Raw genomic sequence first — 18,564 nt, 5'->3', positions numbered from 1 at the left:
AATGTTCGGCATTTCGGAGAAGAGCGTGCGGTATTGGCGCAGACAAAAAGATAAGTTGTTCGCATGCAAGCCAAGCAAAATGTCCTTTCGCGGACGTCGTGCAGTGCATCCAAAACTTGAGGACGCACTTGCGGACTTTGTGCGGCACCTTCGTGCGCGGTAACTACCCGTGACTGTGCATTCCATTAAATGCAAAGCTTTGGACCCTGCGCGGGAAGCTGGACTACACCAAGAAGAGTTCAGTGCACCGAAGTCATGGGTGTGCCGTTTTTGAGGCGCAAGGAATTTTCTCTCCGTCGCCGCACATCCATATGCCAGAAGCTGCCAGAGGAGTTCACCGATAAGATCGCCAGCTTCCAGCGGTATGTGATTCGGCTTCGAGAGGAGCACGATTACATGCTTGGACAAACTGCGAACGCTGACGAGACCCCTGTCTGGTTTGATATGCCTTCGGCTACCACAGTCAGCGAACGCGGCGCCAAAGAAGTAAAACTTCTGTCGACAGGAAGTGAGCACTCGCGCTTTACTGTCATGCTTGCGTGGACGGCAGATGGCAGAAAGTTGCCTCCTTTTGTCATTTTCAAAAGGAAAACCATGCTGAAGGAAGCCTTCCCTTCAAATGTTGTGCACGTGAATGAGAAAGGGTACGTGGACGAGGCTATGATGATTGATTGGATTCTTGTGGTGTGGAATCGTCATCGGAGCACGCTGGTTTTGGATGCCTTTCGCGGCCACGTCTACCCTTCAGCCACTTGACGTGGCACTCAACAAGCCCTTTAAGGACAGAGTGCGACAGGAGTACAATGAGTGAATGTCCGGCGACAATCCGAAGATGCCGACGGGCCGCCTGCAAAGGCCTCCGCTTGCGACCGTCTACACCTGGGTGTTGTCGGCCTGGCGTTCTTTGCCAGATGCCATGGAGCAAAAGGCTTTCAAGAAGTGCTGCATAAGCAACACGCTGAATGGAACTGAGGACGATGCACTGTGGGAGGCGGTGAGCAACAAGGAATCGTCTTCCGACGACACTGATGAAAGTTCGGAGTGAAGTCGCTGCTCCGGTGGTCCAGGGACACAGCCGACGATGCAAGTAAATGTGTTTCGGCAATATTTGCTTCTCTATTTTTTCTATTTTCTTCACTTCAAGGTAAGGGGGTCGACCTATATTCCCACTCGACCTATATACGGTTTATACGGTACTTCACCACTCGCGTAATGTATACAGAAGCTATCCTACGAAAGCGCTTGTGTCGTCCCGGTGGTTTTGTTTTACGGGGCTTCTTGGCCACTAATACGTGCTGGCTCTGCTATCTGCTCACTAATTCAACGCTGCTAGAAGCGATGCGTTTCTTCAACCCTTCGAAACATGTCTTTAATTATTTGAAACATGCCTACAGTCAGCGTATCATACGGACCGCTGTTTTAACGTTATCATCAGCCTCACGTCAATTGCAGGACAAACGGCTCTACCTTCTTTAAAATAAACCCTGCCCTGTACCAGCTACGCCAACCTTTATCTATTCCGTTACATTTAAAGACTATTGGTTCAGTACAGTTCAGTTTATTTACCTTAAAGGCCCCCTTTTATCGGGGGTATTACATAAGGGGTGGGATTTTAATGAAATGAGCAAACAAAACAGCGAATATTATTTAGCACTGAAGGTGATCGGTTACATGTTCTTGAAAAGTAGAGGATGAAGACAATTTCACGGGGTAGGCCGTTCCAGTCCGTTGCTGCTCGAAAGAAAAATGAAGCAGAAAAGGTGGCAGTATGCGATGGCGGCCGGGCAACTTGTAGGGGATGACTGGTGCGGTGAGATATGCGTGCGGCAGTTGTGATATACGGTGACCGATTGAGTGAAGAATAAAATAATTTGTGATAAAGGGTGAGACTTGAAATGCGATGACAGAACGAAAGGGGCGGTAGTCCTGATAATGCTTTCAATGAAGAAATGCTGACGTCATATGAGTATGAAGAGTGGATGAATCGAGTGGCACGGTTTTGGACAGCTTCTAATGCATTAATTAAATTATCTTCCCTTCACATTACACGGCCTTTCCGAGCCCATTTCTTTATTTTAGCTAGGATGTCATCAACTCGCATTTGTTCCTTGATACACTCTGCTCTCTTCATGTATCTTAATTTTGAGCTATCATTTTTCTCTCTTTAGCTTTCAGACTTGTCCTCAACTGAAAGTGAACCATTTTCGTCAGCCATCACATATCTGCTTTATAGGTGAGTTTCAGAGGTATGCACCATTTATCTGTTTTATTAATGGATGTATGTTCTTATTAAAGTATTCCACCACTACAAGTGACGCATTTCCAACACGAAGAGTACGTACTGGGTTAAAACAGTAACAGGGTACACATCACAATTTGGATGCCTATATTGAGAATTAAAACTTCTTCAACTTTAAATTATATTCCGCATACGCAAGAAGGCATCTAGAAGGTGCCTCACTGACAACAACGCATCAATGTATGGTTGACCACCACACCGCAGAGCTAGAGCGGTTAGAGTTCCTTCGCGCTTTTCTGCACTTCGTGTATCTTCAGTTCCAACAAAGTACCCAATATTTTCTTACATGTGAATCAGGGCCAAGAAATTAAGTAGCCTAAAAATATGCAAAGCTATGCCAAAATTTTTCTCGAAAGCACAAGTCCCACGCAGTGAACCTTACTGTGTGGCATATGCATTTGAAGTATTCCTGATGCCGCTTGCGGAATGTCGCGAAATCTTCAAGAGGAGGGAATGGACGTGGGTCTCTGCACGGCAGCAAGTACGACGCCGGGCTCTTTCGGCTCAGGAGCGACCTCTGCAAACGTCTCCTGAGCAGTCCGCAAGGTTAAAATGCATCACATAAAGTGGTTTTATGATTCGCGATGTGCCGCACAGATGACCGAAGACCAATACAAGGAGGACCTGAACCACTACTGTCGTTTTGTAAGTGCACGTACAGCACCGTCCATTCTTGATGTGAACACACGAGCGCATGGCTGCACTCCACAGACTGCAAGCAAAGCCGTACATTGAAGCAAAGTGGTACATGTAGTCGAGGTTTTACGGCATACGTCCCCGCTGGCAAGGTGCGAACAGAATTGGTGAACGTGAAGGACTAGCTCATTCGTGAAAGATTTCCAGGCATTTTGTACAAAATTGACTGCGCCGGTTGCTCATCAATATATATTGGTGAAAAAGACTTCAGGAGATGCCTGAGAAAGCACCAGAACGACCACCGAAACCAAAAAACCGATTTTACATATAATGGCAACTTTTACCAAAAGCCTTTCAGCACAACAATGGGAGCAGCAATCTTTGTCCCAGTGGCAAACATCTCAGCAAGTCATTGAAAACAAAGACCTAACCACTTCCAGCCGAGACCAAAAATATTTCTCGGGTACATGGACGACTGCTTCAGTGTTCTAGAGCGCAAGCACACGGCAATTTTTCTGGACCACCTGAACACCACTGAACCATCAACCATCAATCAAGTTCACTGTTGAGGAAGAAACCGACGGCTGCCTCCCATTCCTGGACACCACGGTATCCACTCACCTGTGGGGCATTGCACCCTCACTGTGCCAGGCTCAAGCAGGCAGGTGAATGACCTGCATCCACCACGTGATGTGAACATGGGAGCCACTCGTCCCAGCTGTCCCTGCTCTGCACATCCCATGGTCACCAAGTTTCCGTCCGCTCTCAGCATCACCACAATGTCGTTGCCAGAGGCTATCTGCAGAAACACAATACAGCACAGACCGCTTATAGTGTATACAGCGGGCAGTCTGGAAGATACATTTGGGTCTGTTCACCAAGTCACTCACAAACGGTCTGTGGTTGTCTCCCTGATCAACCGTGCAAGACACGTCTGCAGCCAAGACGCTAATCTAAAGAGCGAAATACTAAAAAGAAAAGAGACCGAGCTGCGAAGACATGGCTACACTCTTTCCTTCATCAGGAACACCAAAAGAAGAAGGCCAGCAAGACAGCCTGCCTCTGAAGAAAGCGAGAGCACCGAAAAACCAGAAGGAAAACGAGCTCCTGTCGAATACGTAGCAGGAATTAGTGAAGCGCTAGGAAGTATTTTCCGCAAGCATGTCGTCAACATCGTGCACGTCCCCGCTGGCAAGGTGCGAACAGAAATGGTGAACGTGAAGGACAACTCCCTCGTGAAAGATTTCCATGCGTTGTGCATGAAATTTACTGTGCCGGTTGCTCATCAACATATAGTGGTGAAAAAAGGGACTTAAGGAAATGCCAGAGAAACCACCAGAACGACGTCTGAAACCTGAAATGTAACAACAAACGCCATCGCCGAGCATGTGCAAGAAACCGGCCACGAGATTAACTGGGATCAAGTAAAGATATTGACAACAGAAAGGAACACATCAGCAAGGCAGAATCTTGAGTCTCTTATCATACAGACATTATCTAACACACTAAACAAGAACGACGGAACTCTACATCCTATCTATGCTAAATCATTAAAAACACTGCTGGGTGCTACAAAAGAACACATCCGTGAGACGACTGCTTTATAGTGAACAAGAGAGCCGTGGTGCTCCCGAAACGTATTTGCATCCTTACTGACTTTGGCCAGTGACCAGTTCTCATCGCCATGATTCCTCACCAGACGGTATGCCGTCAAACCCTCGACTACATCAATCTGTGCCATCAGTTTGGACAACTGGCCAACGCCAGAATTCGTAGTTTTGCAAGGATCTCCGTGAGCCACGCTGCATTCTGCACGCATTTGCACTTCAACCTAAATTGCACGTTTTCTCAAGTTATCCCAAAATCAAGTTATCCCAAAATCATTGCGTCTGAAGAAACCTGTCAGAACCTGCTTCGGTCTCCAAGTCATCGCAAAGGCCGAACGTCAACTGCTTCAAACACGGATAGAAGAATGCAAGCTAACAAAGAAACACCTAGAAACAGAATTGTTCTTCGCAAAACGTGAGCTGGAGTTCATTGCTTCTGACATTCTTGCCAGCGTTCAATTAGTTTCCAACCAGGAAATGCGCACAAGAGAGAAAAAACTCGAAATCACAAGAACAGAGGATGCGCGCATTTCTTGTTGAAAAAAAAAAACAGGCACCACGTCAACAATGATCTTCGAAACAAAGAACTTGTTATCCTAGTCTGAAACCTGCTGAGGCCAACTTACTCAGCCGAGGTTTGAACTTCGACCAAGGGAAAGTTCCCAACCCATGAAAGGCTGCTTGTGCCGTCGAAGGAGTGGTGCGATTACTGTACCTAGGCGTTCAACACGAAGTTAGGGCGAAGGCAGCTCGTATGAAGGCGTCCCCTGACTACTCCCTGCCTCAAGATGAACGCACGGCAATTCGTAGCCTATAGGTAAAAGATCAAATTGCAATCCTATCTGCGGATAAAGGCAATGTCAAGGTAATCCTTGACCACTCTTCGTACCGGGTATAAATGGAAGCCTTGCTGCAGGACGAGAATACCTATCGCAGACTACCAAAATACCCCACGTCAAATGTGCAGACGTCTCTTCAGAAAATGCTTGCAAAAGTCTTCAAGGACATTCCACCATCCATGAAACGCCTCTACTATCACCTACTATGTATGAACGGCTCGGCACCTGCCATACACGAGCTTCTATAGGTTCATAAAGAAGGCGCCCCTCTACGCCCAATTGTAGACTTCAGGAGGTCTCCGGTGCATTCACTGTCGCAGTACCTACACGATGTTTTGGCTCCACTGGCTGGAAATACAGAAACAAACGTCAAGAAGTCGTCCAACTTTATCAACAAGGTAAAAGGCATTGTCCCTGAAGACGACATGCTTGTTTCTTTAGATGTCTGCTCACTGTTTACCAGCGTACCGGTCAATCTGGCTGTTGAAGCTTGCAGGCAATGCCTCGAAGATGAGGACTCATGGCAAGAACGAACCCCTTTCGGCGCAGCAGAGCTATGCAAGTTATTGCGCTTCTATCTCACTAAAACCTAATTTACATATAATGGCAACCTTTACCAACAGCGTTTCGGCATAGCAATGGGAGCAGCAATCTCTGTCCCAGCGGCAAACATCACGATGGAAGTCACTGAAAACAAAGCCCTGACCACTTTCCAGCCAAGGCCAAAAATATTTCTAAGGTACGTAGACGACTGCTTCTGTGTCCTAGAGCGCAAGCACACGGCCGTTTTTCTGGACCACCTGAACAACACTGAACCATCAATCAAGTTCACTGGTGAGGAAGAAACCGACGGCTGCCTCCCATTCCTGGACACCACGGTATCCACTCACCTCTGGGGCATTGCACCCTCACTGTGCCAGGCTCAAGCAGGCAGGTGGATGAGCTGCGTCCACCATGCGATGCGAACATGGGAGCCACCTATCCCAGCTGTCCCTGCTCTGCACACGCCCTGGACACCAATTGTCGTCTGCTGTCAGCATCACCATATGGTCGCTGCCAGAGGCTATCTGTGGAAACGCAATACAGCATAGACCGATTATAACGCATACCGCAGGCACTCTGGAAGATACATTTCGGTTCTGTTCACCCAGTCACTCACAAACAGGCTGTGGTTGTCTCCCTGATCAACCGTGCAAGACACGTCTGTAGTCAAGACTCCAATCAAAATAGCGAAATGAAAAGAATAGAGTCCGACCTGCAATGAAATGGCTACCCACTTTCCTTCATCAGGAACACCAAAAGAAGAATGCCAGCAAAACATCCTGCCTCTGAAGAAAGCGAGAGCACCAAAAAACCAAAAGAAAAACGTGCTCCTGTCCTACACGTAGCAGGAATTAGCGAAGCGCTTGCACAGATTTTCTGCAAGCATGGCATCAACATCGCGCAAGTCACCGCTGGCAAGGTGTGAACAGAACTGGTGAATGTGAAGGACTAGCTCCTTCTTGAAAGATTTCCAGGCATTGTGTACAAAATTGACTGCGCCGGTTGCTAATCAATATACATTGGTGAAAAAAAAGGACTTCATGAGACGCCTGAGAAAGCACCAGAACGGCGTCTGAAACCAAAAATGTAACGCCATCGCCGAGCATGTGCAAGAAACCGGCTACGAGATTAACTGGTGTCAAGTGAAGATATTGACAACAGAAAAGAACACATCAGCATGGCACAATCTTGAGTCTCTTATCATACAGAGATCACCTAACACACCAAACAGGAATTACGAAGCTCTACATCCTATCTATGCTAAATCATTAAAAACGCTGCTAGGTGTTACAAAAGAATGGATCCGTGCACCAATTGCTTCATAGTGAACAAGGGAGCTGTAAAACTCTCAAAATGTCTTTCCATCTTTATTGACTTTGGCCAGTGACCAGTACTAATTATCAAAGTGGCACATGCGCAAAGGAACCTCGAGGAAGTGCTTCGCATCGTTGGCTGTAGCACTCGAGGGTGCACTGGCCTCATCGCTTCAATAGAGCGTGCAGACGACTGCAAGTGTCCCATATATGCCCCTCTACACCTGCGCCTGTTTGCTTACCCAGGCAGCACAAGCCATTGGCCCAATATTGGGATTGTGATGGCAAATGGTGGTCCTACATAGGACCACCATCACCACTATTACCCCAATATAGGCAATGCCTCTTTCCGACAGTTCCAATGATGGCCCCACATGTTCTATGTGTCCCCGATATTGGCAGTGCCGCTTAGTTACATCGCCAGCAATGGCCCAAGCTTGGCAGTATTTTCCCGATATGGGCATTGCCACTCACTTACATTTCCAATAATGGCCCCAGTTGGCCACTATGTCCCCCATAATGGCTTTGCCACTCAGTTACATTCCCAATAATGGCCCCAGTTGGCCATTATTTTCCCCATAATGGCTTTGCCACTCAGTTACATATCCAATAATGGCCCCATTTGACCATTATTTTCCCCATATTGTCATTACCACTCAGTTACATTCCCAATAATGGCCCTGGATGGTCACTATTTTCCCCATATAGGCAGTGCCACTCTGTTACATTTCCATTAATGGCCCCTCGTTGTGTAGTATTTCCCCAGGATTGGCAACGCCACTTCAATAGGCAGAACGATATCGGTCATTGTTTGCCACTAATTCTCCACCATTCCAGTGCATTTATTATCACCCACGAAATTTGTGGGTGATAATCCATGAGGATTTGCTTGGGGCAGTTATTGGATTTACACAAAAATCTTAGGCAAATCGATCGAAAGATCGAACTATAATATATATGCGCGTTAGTTCTTTAAAAATCTCTCACAAATCCCGATATGTAAACAATGCGGGCTGGCGCGAACCATAGGAAATGGGTCGATTATACATACGCGTGTGTGCGCGCTAATTGGTAATCAAGAAAATTAATTCTTTGTCCGTGAGACTCCGTGCACAGCACACGCGCAATACGGGAGAGCCTGCAGCGCACTAATTTTAAGTGGAATGAATAAACTGCTTGGCAGGAACACGTATCTTCAATGACGAATGTCTCTTAAGAGAATGATATGTGTGGTGCAGATGGTCTAGTTCACTCGATCGATTCCAAGCGAAGGGTTTATAAGCAATTTTCAGCTTATTCTGATTAGCATCGCCGCAAGCTATATATGGCCTCAGCCGTCGCGTTTTCCATATGAATTTCGAGAATTTGGGGGAAAAAATCACGACTGCAGTGTACACAGCCGGCGTTAGCAAGATATGCAAAAAATTCAGGAGGGCGCACACTTTGTTGACCTAAGTGCGGTAGTCGAATGCCTTGAGCGCGGTGTTACTGCTTGTGTCACTGATGTGTGGTTAAGATGTTAAGTACACAATTATTTTGAATATTATTCTGGAGACATTGGAGGGTGTTTGGGAGGCATATCCGTCTGATTCGGCGCCTTTCCGCACTCTCCGGCGTCATATATTAGTGTAGGCACAGAATAATCAAGAAAATATATATTTGAGAAGTAGAACCGGTTCCGTGTTGGAAAGAAGTAGTGTAGTGGGTAGTATGCTCGGCTGCTGAACTCAAGGATGGTGGTTCGAATCCCGCCGTGCACAAAAAGTTTTTCTTTTTTTTTAGCGAGTTGTCATTTATTTATTGACTTCTATAGTGGGACAGATTTCGCGGCAGGACGGACAATGATGACCCATTAAAGGCTTTCTCCTTAAAATAGATCTCTCTTAAAAACACTATAGTTCACGCATCGAAGCAGCTCGCACTGTACCAGCGCACACGGGAAATTTACACGATCGACCTGTGATGAGACACCATGAAATTGGAAAGGAAAAGGACGAGACGGCTTCTTAAAACCGATGTCGTCCCGTTCATCGCTGTGCGCAACAATATATATATACATATGCATATTCATCTTTCACCTTTCTCTCGTTGAAACATTCCAAATTTGCTAGCGGATTATAAATAGCTGTTATCATTCACAATTCTGTTGTATATATAGTTACTCAAAAAGTATAGCAAAGTAAAGCAATGCTATTATATTTCATTATCTTAAGTAAACACATCAGTGGTTATTGCTGAGCCTTTCACTGACATTTGTTCAGCAAAGCAAATGCAATACCTTATGTTGTGGGTTACACAGCATAAAGCCATGGAGGTGCACGACTATATATAATGTGTATGCCCAAGAGCAAAATTTAGCCACTCTGCCTACTATTGCGCCAGTGTCGACATACTTGCAAAGGCTTGCATGTGACTGTTCACACCAAACGAACTGTTGCTATTGCAATGAAATATATACAACATCAGCAGTATGGGAGAAAATTTAGGAGTATAGAGTTGAGAGCATTTCGTATTTTTCATATCTTTTATTGGCCTGTGCAATACAAAATTGTTACTTCACGCATTAGTATAGTCAGTTAGGTATAGTACCAGTTCACGCAATACAGCATGATGCTGATTGCATTGTCACTGACATTCACAGAACACTGCTGTCATAAATAAAATTATCCTGCAATCTAATTACTTATACAGTTTGGATATCTCATCACATGGCTTTATGCTTCACAGACCTCAGCCTTTGTGCTATAGGGTTGGAGGAGTTACATACTCCAAAGTACTAACATCTACGATATATCAGATTTAAAGTACTTTAATTACCTTTCTCCATTTCTGTACAATTTACTGCTTCTGCAATGGTCAGGAACAAATATGCTTGTAATACCCGCATAGTCCAAATACGACAGCACAATAATTAAATAAGGATATACACTATCTTATACACAGAACAGATATTGATTTCCTGAAGTGGCTGAAGGTGACAGACAGCTACGGAAACGAGCTTTTGAAAACTGCAAATATAGAGAGTAGCAATTTGGACTAGCATAAGACCAGGCTATAGTTGCACGCAACTGATATGGTACGACCCTTTTTCTTCCACTAGGCATAATATGTATGGCAATGACAATAAATTTCTCTTGAGCTGTACAATTCTTCACTTAGGCCATGCACTACACTTCAAGGCTGTATTTAACTTTAGTGCTGTGCCAAATATTCACTGTTGTACTAATTCCTCAACTTTAAATGCAAGAGTGAAGTCACACTATTTCTAGATGCAAAATTATAGTACGAGAATGCCTTCACCAGGATATTCTCTTTATTTTTCACTTTCAATACACATAAAAGATCCTTCATTCAAACATCCTTAATTAAATAGTCAACCCAAGCCTACTTCAGAATGTGCTAAACTTTACAGAGCGAGGTGACCCTATAGATATACATCATGGCAAAGGCCAGCTAATATTTGCACTTGCTCTTGGCAGGCTAGAATTGCATGTCCACAAACTTTTCTTCAGTCTTATTTTGGCTTGTCTTTTGTGCCCCTCTTCTCTTTACTAAATTCTCGTTCATGGAATGTTGCAATCATTGGAACATAATCAAATAATAAATGGATTGTTGTTGTAGTGGGATGCTGGTACTGTTTTTGTTTTTTTCAATGACCAGCGCCTAAATTAGATCGGGATGGTACGTGTTAGGCAGGTATGAAGGCTGCACATGTTTGAATAAAGAAACGTACCCCTGAAGTTTTCAATTTTCTGGAAAAGAACTACAACAAATATGCAAAGCAAATCGAGGAGGACGAGGAGGAGGAAAGGAAGATAGGTTAACCAGGGGCCGGGGAAAGGGGTGAGGGGATAAAAAGATCAAGGAGAAAGCAAAACAATATGTATTATTAATGACATGAGCTAGTAGCATAACCTATCGTTTCCTGTTGCAATAGTTCAAGTAATCTCAATAACCTGAACGGGTGTCCATAGGACCGTCGATCATCTCACGACCAAGAAATTGTGGTGTAAAAGCAAGTTACACTACCACATTAACTCCAACAACACATAGCCATTTCCTGCGTTCTCAAGATAAATGGTAGAAAATACACAATGAGCTCTCTAACTTTTTGCAGTGTGAAAAAAATGACGGTATAGGCATACCTGTATGCAGAAGGAAGTGCACTCTCAGTTTTTACTGCAGCAAAAATGCTATCAAAGAAGAAACCTAAAAGCCTGATCTTTCAACCCTAGGATTAATGAGCCCAGAAAAAATTTGATGAATGAAAAATTGCTATGCGAGTGCTCTCAGGAACAATAACTCATCTTTAAGCACAAACAAAGTTCATGAAAGAGCTAAGGCATTTCATGTCTCAAAAGGAGGCAGCACAAGCATAAAAGCCCCTTAATTCCCACTGCACTCTCAGATTCAGAAATTCCTTGACTGCTCATGCATTAAGCGAGTGAGATCAAAGTAACTTTTCTTCTATTCTTATGTATTTATCTTTTTTTGTAATGCTTGGCTGCAAAGCCAAGTGTTTCACATACTCGGTTCCTTCTTCACCAAGTTTCTCGTTGCAATAACCAGTTAACTGTGAGTAGGCTTTATGTGCAAGTTTTTTTTTTCATGTTTCGAAGAAGTGTGATTGTCTACCAACTTGCCTAGACTGCAACTCTAATCAAGCTATAAGTGTAAATGGAAATTATTCTCAGGCTTATAAGACTATTGCCAGGAGTTTGACAACTAACAAACCATTAATTGTCGACCAGCCACCATGCAGCCAGTTTACCACTGCATAAAATGCATGTAAAGGGCTGGACTGGAAACACACTTGGCCCCTTTTATGCCCACAAACGGTGGATCCAGTTCAGTCATTAAGGACAAAGAAGAATATGGCACCTCTGTGTGCCTCCTTTTGGCGAAATGAAAACAACACGTACGGCAGAAGCACCAGCTTTAAAGGGGCATGGAGGATATGACTTCAACCTATTGCTTTCTTATAATCGATTCCAAGGCTCTTGCTTTCTGTGTTGTTAGTTCTTGCAGATAAAATCATAATTTTAAATTTTTGTCCTCTCTCAATTCATAACAATAGCAAAAAAAACTGCTAACTACCATTTATAATTGAATGGCGCATCACCACAGATCCAGTGAAAGAACCCGTCTTTTTTAACTACACTTTTCTTGCAAAAATCTCTAATGATGACAGCAAATGTATCTAAATTTTTGCAACTTCCCTTTTAAAGCGTTATGATGTGTAAGTATCTTTTTTGTTTTCAGACAGCAGTAATCCATCAGATTTGTCCTTGGCATCCCTTAAAGTAGCAGCAGCTTCGAATTTTTTGCTACAAACCTGATGCTGTATGGTACTTTTATTCAGTATAAATAGCCCAAGCCTCATGTCATGAGCAGACATATATATGGTTACACAGCTAGATTATTCAATTTCTTTTTAAAGCAATATATAGTCATGTTAAATTAAAGTGCTGAAAATATGATGTGTCTCGTGCTAATTCAGTGACGTAATTCAAAGACTGCATTGAAACAAGTGTTTGAAGGGAGCTCCTTCCTAGAAACAGATCTACTTTCTGGTGTGGCTCGTACCAAGTGTTGATGCACTTCATCCTCAGCATATTTACAACATGGGTGAAACTGCATTTACGAAAGTTAAGTGTGCAGTTTTATAGGCTCATCTTAGCAGCCCGAAATTAGGTGGCATGAGAAAAGAGCTGCAGGGGACACAAACAGTTAAGGGCGCCCATCACAGCAGATGCCACTTCACTACATAGTGACAGAAATCTGTTTTTGCTGGTGGACACTAAGAAGTGGTGCACTGCTTAGAAGCAGGTCATTTCAAACTTATTATTCGATGCAACAACTTTCCGTGCCATGAAGTGACTTCCAGAGGTGAGTGAGCATCCCTTCTCTCCTATGATGTTTGAACTCTAGGTTTGTCAAGTTAAATTTCCATATTATCTTTTTTGTAATCATGTCAGTAATGCATCACTTACAAGCAGTTAAGCTGCATGCACTAGTCTTACCTAACATTTAACATAAATGCGTGTTAATTCAGCCTTGCATTCTCAATATCTTTCTTTGCCCACTACTCTGCAGTCTGTTATATACTAACAAGTTGAGAGTATACTTTTTTATTTATTTATTTATTATTTATTTATTCACGTTGCCTCACAGGCTCCAAGCATGGAGTATTGTGTGAGGGGGGGGTTACATAAATAGGGGTAATAACAGGAGCATGAATGACACGATTATATAATGCTGATTGACTGTTACTACTCATTAAACAGGCAGGCGCTCACGGGAACAAGAGGGTTCTGGAGTTTCTGGAGGCGCAGCAACGATCCTGCCAGTAAATTTGGGTGGCCCTGAAGAGGGCCATTATAGCTTCAAAGTTGATGTTCCCCAAAAGATGAAATTCCAAGTGCTTCAATGCAGATCTAGTATGCAACGGTGGCTCAGTGGTTATGGTGCTTGGCTGCCGACTTGAAAGATTCAGATTCCATCCGGGCTGCAGCAGTCACATTTTGATGAGCATTGAATACTATAGAGGCCTTTGTACAGTGCGATGTCAGTGCATGTTAAAGAACTGCATGGCGGTCGAAATTTCTGGACCCCTCAACTATGGCGTCTGTCATAGCCTGAGTCGCTATGGGATGTTAAGCCCCATACAACCAAATCCAAACCATGCAAAGGATGGTGATGTAGAAGTTGCTGTCTTCAGCACCAATTAACACTTCAAGCAAGATGCTGCAATCTGCAGCTATCTTAATAGAGGCACATAATCCTTCAGGCACCACAGAAATGTAAAGCCTCACTGAAGGTGAAGCAAAGGGAAAACGACATGCCCCCTCTTGTACTGAAGCTTTATACATCGAACTTTATTCTTGATGTACGAAATGGGCCAGATTTTGGTTTCTTGACCAAGAGCACTGTAGCGACGCACGTCCATCCTTGAAGAGTCAATTGGGACTCTAAAAAACTCTCTGCCATTTGGCAAGATGCCAGCTTTGGCATTGCCCCCCAGGAGATCAACAATGACTACAGCGCAGTTATCCACCAGAAAGCAGTCACCGACTTTCACGTCACCACCCACTTGTCCTGTAGAGAGCGGTGTGCACGCCCTCACCTCTGACATTCGTCGGCTGAGTTGCGCCAGAGGCTTATTTGTCGTCCGCAGTCTCTTCTTTACCTTTCCTAGGTAACTTTCAAATGGAAATGCACTGAACTCATCGACAGTGCCATGCTCCAGGCATTGCTCTGCCAAGTGTGCAAGGGTGTGCACATTGTACACGAGTTGTTTTTGTCCGTACAGTCTGCCAAATTCTTGCACAAAGTACCGCAGCAGGTCGTGAGCAAACTGGTTGAGGTCTCTGTGATGCTGAGGAGAGGCAAGTACCCTAACAGATACATGCAAATATAAAAAATGCTTATAAAGCTCATCAGGCAGGATGGATTTCAGGAGAACAGGCCCCAGGTATAGTAAAAAAGTCCTGAACTCTGTGGCCTTCCATCTGTCGAGTTCTTCGGTGCCCCTTGGTTTCCTCTGAAAGTACTTTGGAAATGCAGTTGCTGCTTCTCGCAGCTTGTCGTTGAGTGCACTCCTGTCAGCCCGGCTCAGCCTGGCAGCGTGCCCCTTGCATATCCAATTCCTAAGGAGCCGCCGCATAACCCCCAAACAGACTAAATGCATATACTCTGTAGGAAAGCATTTCACCATATCTACGTTCAGAGATGTAAATGGTGAAACACCAGTGTGATGGCGCCGATCCTCTTGCGAACGAAAAGAGTAGTCTGTTCGCTGTGGTGCATGCAGGTCAGGGAAAGTCATCCTGTTTTCCAGATAGTGCCCTTTTTGGCTGCAACGTTCACAGGCATGATAGCCTGTGTGGCCAGTGATTGCCTTCACGAAACTCCTTGCTGGAGCGTCACAGATCACGGCTTTTAAGCACACATTGACGTGCACCCCTTTCACCATCAGTCCGTTGCAACTAAGGTTGCGCACTTCATCAATGAAAGGCCTGAGGTATTCCTGGAGGCACGGAGGTTTCCCTGCACCGCAGTACGCACTGACCATAAATGGATCAGATTTCTTGATGTTAATTACTCTGCACAGAATTGGCCAGAGTGCAGTCTGGCTACTCCTATGCAGAGGCAGCCCATCAATATTTGCGTGCAGCTCGACATTCTCAGGCGCTGGGCCTTGGCCAACAGCATGCTGAATTCCCTCAGCAAGGCCAAAATGCACAAACGAGTCGCCGTGTTCTAAATTAGCTTTCCGCTCCGTCTGCATGATGGTCCTTGCATCTTTCGGGAGCTCTACAATCCCACGCCGACGGCAGAAGTCCAGCAAATCGTTGATGCAGGCGTGCGTCAAATTGTGCTTGCTAGCTATGCTAGCTAACTCCTGCGCTGTCGAGAGATGGCGATAACAAAGCTCAGGAGACTCCTCACGAGGCTGGCCCATTTCCACGTTCTCAGCAGTAAGGCTGTTCGTGGACGAGGTCTCATCGCTTGAGTCGCACGAGGTAGCGGTATGCTCGCTAGAAAGGCTTTCAGCGCAACTCTCGGACACATAAGCCTGCTCGTTGAGCTCGCTCTGAACAGATGGCATCGACGGGTCTGCAGGTAGCGACGAAGTAGCTCGTCCGCTGCCACTAGCGCAAGCGCCGCTTGCGTAGGCTTCGCTATTCGGCCGTTTGCTTGCTCCGGACGGTAGCGGGAGTGGAGGGGCGCTGACGACGTCCAAGGCCGCTTCGCCGCCCGTTCTCTTGCTTCCGGAGGATTTCAGATGCGTAGACGGTGGCCGTCGGATACCGAGCTCTCCTAAAAGTTCCCTGTACTCTTTTTCGATGATACGGTACCTCCGCCACTTGCTCATGACCTCCGTCTCCATGCTCATGACGGAGCGCTAAAGATCAGAGTGACGAACAATCAACAAACCTAACCGCTCAGAGCTACAGTTAAAAACGAAAAGAGGCCTAACAATGAAGATACTCGCAGCGCACAAAAGCACAAACATCACAAAAAGGCGTTAACACTGTGCATAAAAAAGACCTCCGGTTGCGAATTATTCGGTATTATATTAGGTCACTATCTTTAGTAAATAAAAAAAATAGTTGAGTTGTTTTTATTTTTAATTCACGGAGAAAATAAGTGGCCGCAGCGGCACGTCTTAGTAGAATGCGTGTAAAATACGGTCGTGCCGCACCTCCATATTTACCACCACTCGCTAATAACTGTTCAGGTCATATAGCCTCCTTGACTCGCTCATCCATCCACTCCAGTGAGAGCTACACTCTACTGTAGTTGCCGGAGCAAATGTAGTCACTGTCTGTAATTTATATTTTTTTGTGATTTGTTTACAGCCTTTCTCGGCTTTGTGCCAGTGATCGATGCAGATCGAGGCTATTTTCTCTATTTAAGCGCTGATAGCTGGTAGAAAACTTGTCGTGAAATATTGTGTGGGCCTCGGGACAGACGGGGCATCAGCCCAACAGCCTTTACACAAAACTCAAGGCACAAAATGCGTGGTTCTAGCGTGGTCCTAAAGTGCGTGGGCTACCCCCACATTGACTGCTTTTCATATAATGTACTAGAATCCTTTACGTCAGGCTTTCAAATGAAGCACAGGTACTCCAAAACGGCAGCATGAGTACGGAGAAACGTACGCCGGCCTCATGTGACGCCGCTGATTATTCGTAATATAGTCCGAGGTGATGGCGGCCGTGCTAGACATCTTATCTTCCCGCATACACCTAACGGCTTGTGTGCGTCAAGTTGGCTCAGCATAGCACCTGCCTTGCGATTAATTGTGAATAAATTGGCTATACTGGAAGGCCGCTTTAAACGGTGCATTGAAAAGTAGAGAACGCTGCTACGCAGAAAGAATACATATGGAAATATACACCGATGATCAAAATTTGCCTTTTGTTGGATTTGTAATCGGTGAAATTAATTTGAGCGAATGAACAAGGGCTTCGGTGGAAGACCCCGGCCCCTGTCCGGCGAGCTTTAGCTCTACCGTACGGTAACTACGCCAATTCTTTTGCGAAAACGCTGAGTTGCGTGCAGCTACGCAGAACGACAACACCGAATGGGAGCAGCACATATGTTACATTTCAGGGCATGCGGTAGGGTTTTTTCTAGACAGCCCCGAAATATCTTCCCCTGATCAGCATCTCTGACAAACGTTTCCTGCTGGATAGGTGCCGCAGCGTTTCTTCTTTTTTTTCCTGCATTAAATGTGAGCTGAAGAGGCATTACTGCGAACCTAAAGCTTCTGAGTGACCGGCGCCGACCCGAACTCCATCGGTTTTGTCTATTGTCCATTCGGTGATTTCGTAGCAACAAAGTCAATTTATGCAATCGAATCTGACAATCGCGTGCTCAAACGAAAGTTGACGATCTGTCAGACAATACCCGGTTCTGCGTGATAAATGCAAAAAATGTTGGAAAGCCGATAGACGTTCCCGCTGATGAAGTTGAAGGTCACATGACCGCGCATGTCGAGATGATGAGCCGTACGTATGGGTTCAGAAACGTCTATCGTAACCTGGACATGGTCAGTGACTTTCAAATTCATCAGTATATCATGCCTCCAGACGGACTTTCCCATTGATGTCTGAGCTGGCACTCTCTTTGTTGTCACTGCCGTCATCAAACGCAGCCGTCAAACAAATGCTCAGCTATGTCTTAGGGCTGAGACGGGACAAAAATTCTTGGCCGGTTTAAAATCCTAGCAGCCTCCATTCCCGGCCATACCAAACTTCACGTACATGGAGGAGCGCTTGCAAAGTCTTGTTATAGATCTACATTCTATTTCGCAGGTAGGTTTTATAGTGAACGAGACCTGGCTGAACATTTGTTCGGTGGCTGCGTTTGATGACGGTAGGGACAACAAAGATAATGCCAGCTCAGACATCAATGGGAACACATATATGCTAGGGCTCGACGAAAGTTCGTCTCCATGGTCAGGCATGATACTGATGAATTTGAAGGTCACTGACCATGTATGGGCCAAACTTTTCCCCTTCGAATCAGGTCACGATGCCTGAGATCCCTCTCTAGACTACTTCCGTCTATTGTGCTATATCTTGTCTAGCCGCAACCTCTGTACTAGAGTTTGTCTTGGAATTTATTGTAGTGTATTTATTTTATTGTGTTTAGTGAAAATGTCGTGAGCTGTACCTATATGCATTGCTGAATGCATATCATTACTGAGTGAGTTTATTGTGCGATGTTTTTTGCGTGTTGTTATTTTCCCGATACTGCTATGCTTTGAGAAAAAAATAAAACACGACGTTTATGATAAACACCACATTTGCTTA

At 45.0% G+C, this 18,564-nt stretch overlaps 2 protein-coding genes across 3 annotated transcripts in view; both read right to left on the bottom strand.

Annotated features, from left to right (window-relative positions):
• LOC144115726 (regulator of chromosome condensation-like) overlaps window positions 1-18,564 on the bottom strand; it is a 113,224-nt gene that overhangs the window by 74,156 nt on the left and 20,504 nt on the right. For both annotated transcript variants that reach the window (XM_077650208.1, XM_077650209.1), the window contains exons 3-4: window positions 6,272-6,448; window positions 3,557-3,734 (exon numbers count right to left, since the gene is read on the bottom strand). The gene's annotated coding sequence lies outside the window, so the exon portion shown is untranslated. The remainder of the gene's footprint in view (window positions 1-3,556; window positions 3,735-6,271; window positions 6,449-18,564) is intronic.
• On the bottom strand, window positions 13,076-17,071 carry LOC144115725 (uncharacterized). Its single transcript, XM_077650205.1, has one exon. It carries the CDS (start codon window positions 16,134-16,136, stop codon window positions 14,049-14,051), a length of 2,088 nt encoding a protein of 695 aa, XP_077506331.1. The 5' UTR covers window positions 16,137-17,071; the 3' UTR covers window positions 13,076-14,048.

This window comes from Amblyomma americanum, chromosome 1 (assembly GCF_052857255.1).
Source record: "Amblyomma americanum isolate KBUSLIRL-KWMA chromosome 1, ASM5285725v1, whole genome shotgun sequence".
Lineage (NCBI taxonomy): Eukaryota > Metazoa > Arthropoda > Arachnida > Ixodida > Ixodidae > Amblyomma > Amblyomma americanum.
The sequence above is the reverse complement of the archived record's forward strand: the minus strand, read 5'-3'. Positions and strand labels throughout refer to the sequence as shown.